Source organism: Penaeus monodon, chromosome 22 (assembly GCF_015228065.2).
Source record: "Penaeus monodon isolate SGIC_2016 chromosome 22, NSTDA_Pmon_1, whole genome shotgun sequence".
NCBI lineage: Eukaryota > Metazoa > Arthropoda > Malacostraca > Decapoda > Penaeidae > Penaeus > Penaeus monodon.
This window is the reverse complement of record NC_051407.1, coordinates 40,929,434-40,933,496: the sequence shown is the minus strand read 5'-3', so window position 1 is coordinate 40,933,496 and position 4,063 is coordinate 40,929,434. Positions and strand designations below refer to the sequence as shown.

The 4,063-nt window shown below is 43.6% G+C and overlaps 1 protein-coding gene across 1 annotated transcript in view; it reads right to left on the bottom strand.

Moving 5' to 3' along the window:
* LOC119587436 overlaps positions 1–2,887 on the bottom strand; it is a 17,513-nt gene extending 14,626 nt beyond the window's left edge. Inside the window, exon 1 of the mRNA XM_037936167.1 lies at positions 2,767–2,887. Coding sequence (XP_037792095.1) covers positions 2,767–2,876 — 110 coding nt within the window. The 5' untranslated portion in view covers positions 2,877–2,887. The remainder of the gene's footprint in view (positions 1–2,766) is intronic.
* Between the last annotated feature and the right edge of the window lie 1,176 nt (positions 2,888–4,063).

The following is a 4,063-nucleotide window of genomic DNA, read 5'->3' as shown; positions in this document are numbered from 1 at the left end:
GTGATGGAGCTCTAGAAGAGACCCGGGTTTACATGAATCTTTTGCATCAGTTCATAGAATTCTTTTCAATCTTATCTATGTCTCCTTTTTTGTTTTACGAAAGGTGGTGATACTTAACACTCTGATCAAGGATGTTGAATAAGATGATATTTATATGCGTTTTGTTACAAAGGTAGCTGGTATCTTTTCGGTATCAAAAGCAACGGCAGATGATTACACTTGCCTAAGTTTGGAAATATGGGTTGGCACTAGTACAAGCGGTTTGCAATATCATTTTCCACGTTTTTTTTTTATTTTCATGCAAATGTGAGCCTGCAGTCTAGGAAAGTGTTGATTCGCCTAAAATCACTGAGAGGGCTTTTTCATATTATGCTTGGGGATCATGTGTTCTCAAAGACTTTCTTCAGATGGTGTCCCACGTAATAATATGTTGCATAATATTATCTCCCTTGCTTCACGAGACAACCGTCTCGGTCGAGCTCCGAGTCTATATTTCAAGGTTGTCGGTACGTGGAATGATGCATTTAATAGGACTCTGATAGCAGGCCACCCACCTTTCTCTTGCATTCTGTTGTTTAACATTTTCTATTATCCCGAGATTTGGAGAAAACATGTACTATAATATTGATATTTTGTTTGATTACAAAGCTTATGCCTCAGACCACAAGCATTTATCAGATAAAAAGTAGTGAATGCCATGGAGCATCTTGCTTTGTCGGCGCATGTGTTGACATGTCATTTTTAAATATCCAGCTCAGCAGGTTAGGTATGGTTCCTGAATTTATGAAGTCATCCGCATTGAGTCCTGCCGATTTCAGCAAAATGATGAATCTGTTTACAATGAGTGATTATTTTTGTTCTTAAATGCCTTTTGTCGAGTTAACGAGCAAGGGGATCCCTCCTCCCTCGTGTCTGTGTGGCAGTTATGAAAGGGGTAAGACTTTTGGATTCGGGGTCCCTTGTATGAGTCTGCATCCTGTTTTGTCTGTTTTTCTTTGTTCGTAGTTGTATTAGCGTAATTCTATCTTCGTTCTCATTGTTTACACCGAGTGTCAAGCATGTGCTATCTACTGTTGTTTATCACTATAAGCACTACTGTCAGGGGGGGAACACAGATTATAATATTTTTTCACAGACTTATCCTTACTTATCCGTTGTTGGTATGATGCATTTGGTGAAGGGAGGCTTATATCTTCTTTTTTCTCTTGTTCTTAAACTCACTTCTCCAAATGCTATTCCATACGCACAGTACCTAAGACTGGGTTTCACTAAAGATTATTTTTATTACTGCTCATTTCTGCTCCCGGCGACGGTGGAGGATTAGGTGGAGATACTGACATGGGGCAGATTGAGGGGGAATACACTGCTTGCTTATTTCAGTGTTTCCTTTTCTGCGGGACATAAAACCCCCATGTATAGTTAAGGTGATGATGAAGATGAAAACATTCGCTAGTTGTGCTTAAGGGGGTGAGAGGTGAAGTGAAAGGGTGAATAATAAATTGGGGGTGATCTCCTACTTGGCTTAGTATGGATGAAGTGATTGTCAAAAAGGCCGAAGACAGCTAGTTGTGTGCAGCCAGGAAGCCAAAAGTATTGTCCCAGGAGGCAACTGTAGGACACCGCGTCCACCTCGATGATCTGGTGGATCATAGGACGTTTGTCTTGCACGCCCCGGAACCCGTGTGCCCTCCTGGGGTACTCCCGGGCCGACGTCAGGAACCTCTTCATCCTGCTCTCCACGAGTCGCCGAATGCTGCCGATGGCGACGTTGGTTGACACCGCTACCGTCCTTCCACTAAGGGCAGATACAGGTGGTGTGAAGGCCGGAGGCCAGTCGTCAGCTCCCCACAGATCAGAAGACAGGATGGCTCCGTCAGAAGGTCCAGGTGGCAAGCCGGCTCCCCACTCTTCGCCGTCCTAACGGGAAGGTTGAGGCCCCCGAGGAAGGTTAGCTGCTGTCGGCCTCACGAGCCGCAAGACTGGTGAGACGCCTCCCCGCAGCCAAAGCAGTTTGGGTGTAACGGCAAGTGTCTTGGCGTGGAAGTGGTGCAGGGCGATGAAAGGTGGCGGCACCGGGCGTAACGGTGGTGGTCCCTTTCGCCGCAGTGCGGTCCAACCGTTTCACTGCTGGTGGTTCTTCTGGAGTTGTTGCTACTTCGGCTTCCGGTAAAGATCTGCCCCATGCATAGTGCAATTTGGCTTTAAGAACATCGGACGGGCTTGGTCGGATCCCACCCGACTGGATCGTGAATGACTGATTGTAGGCTGTTCCTCTGGCGGATGACGCCCCAAAAGTATGTTTCTTAACTCCGCCAATTCATCCGTTCATACCGAATCGCACTATGTATGTGTTGACCCTGAGGCTAACCGTTAGTTTTGCCGCAGACAACATCGACAGGTTGTCAACAGAATTCACTGCTTGTGAATTATGAAAAGGAAAACTGATAAGTAAAAAGAAACATGGGTGAATATAAGTGAATGCAGTAAGGCCAAATAAAAAATATATATCTTAAAATGGATATAATATTTTTTTCTCATGCCGTATATTTGTCCGCAGGTGAAAGGGAGAAAATAGATTATTAATATTCAGTTTTAAAAAGGGCAATGTTATATAATAACCTCGTTTTTGCATAACCATCTTTGGTCCATTTTCTTTGTTTTCATGTATAAAGCCATTAGGGAAGCTACCAGAAAAGTAATTCTTTGATGCAGAGAATCATTATGAGAAACCACCCTCCGCCGTTTCCTGCCATCAAATGAACTGACCTTGATTTTCGTCGGATCGTGTGTGTGTGTGGTAGGATTTCAATCCGATCAGGTCTCCAGGTCAATTCAAACATGTACAGATGCAGGGTTTCTATCAGACTAGCGCTCATATTCAGGAAAGCTTCAGATACATTGTATCTATGGAATAACTGTCCCCGAAGTTCCACTATCTCGTGTCCATCAGCCAATGACAGTTGAGCTGCTTCGCATTACAGCCAATGGCCGTCGAGTTACCTATGCCGCCACTAGAAAAAGTGCCCAAAGTGTCTCTGAATATGAGCGTAGGTCTCAAGGTAAATTAAACCAAGTATTGGTGGTAGGGTTTCTATCCGACCAGGTCTCCAAGTCAATTAAGCCATGTATGGCAGCATAATTGGTTTCATGGGGCGCTGATGCAATATGTGATTAGGGAGAGTGGGATGGTTGTTGATTTCTATGTTATGTTTTAGAGTGTACAGTGGAAACTGTTTTAGTTTACCTAGAATTCACAGGAAATGCTTATAGGACAGGCTATGGTGGAGGATGGTCCGTATGGAAGCTGATGGGCTGGGGATGGAAGAGTCAGGATTTGACGGTCTGTGAAAGTTGTTCGGTAGAAATAAGGAATGGAACAGGGAATTTTTAAAGGTTAGTTGAGGACATATCTGGGGTGCTTACATAATTAGGGAAACATAGTAGAGGTGGGAGGCAGGAAGGCTAGATAAGCCAAATAATGAACTGCGATTGTGTGACCTACCGGATTTCCGCCCACGAGAATATGTGATTACTGGGAAATATGTGATTACTGGGAAAGAGACTTTCCTCTTTCCCAGTAGGTGCTGCTGGTTCTTAATGAACATTCCCATCACTAAGTTGACTTCGTAATGAAGGTTATTCCCTTCATTACGAAGTTTATCTTCAGGCAGAGTTTTGTTAGCTGACCATGTATTTGTGGTGTATTTCACTTTTTTTTTTTTGGTGACAACTTTGAACTTGATTCTCTAATAGCTAATAAATCTAGATCGGATCATTTTGGTTGCTATGTAGTACAATCTCGTATTCAAGTCGATTTAACGTGTCAAAATAGTTAATCTGTTTGTTGCACTGTTAATGTCTTCTTGTTTTGATGCATGATGTGTGTTTGTGATACATATCTCAACCCTTATCCTGGCGGAGTTTTTGCCCGACCCCTCGGTCAAAGAGACGGCTGTTGCCGAGGCCGCTTGTTTATCTGTTATTTTAATTTCGCTCGCTCTGCGTATTTGTTAATAACGAGCGGTGGTATTTGTGCAAGGCCAGTGGTGGAAGAGTAGAGGTT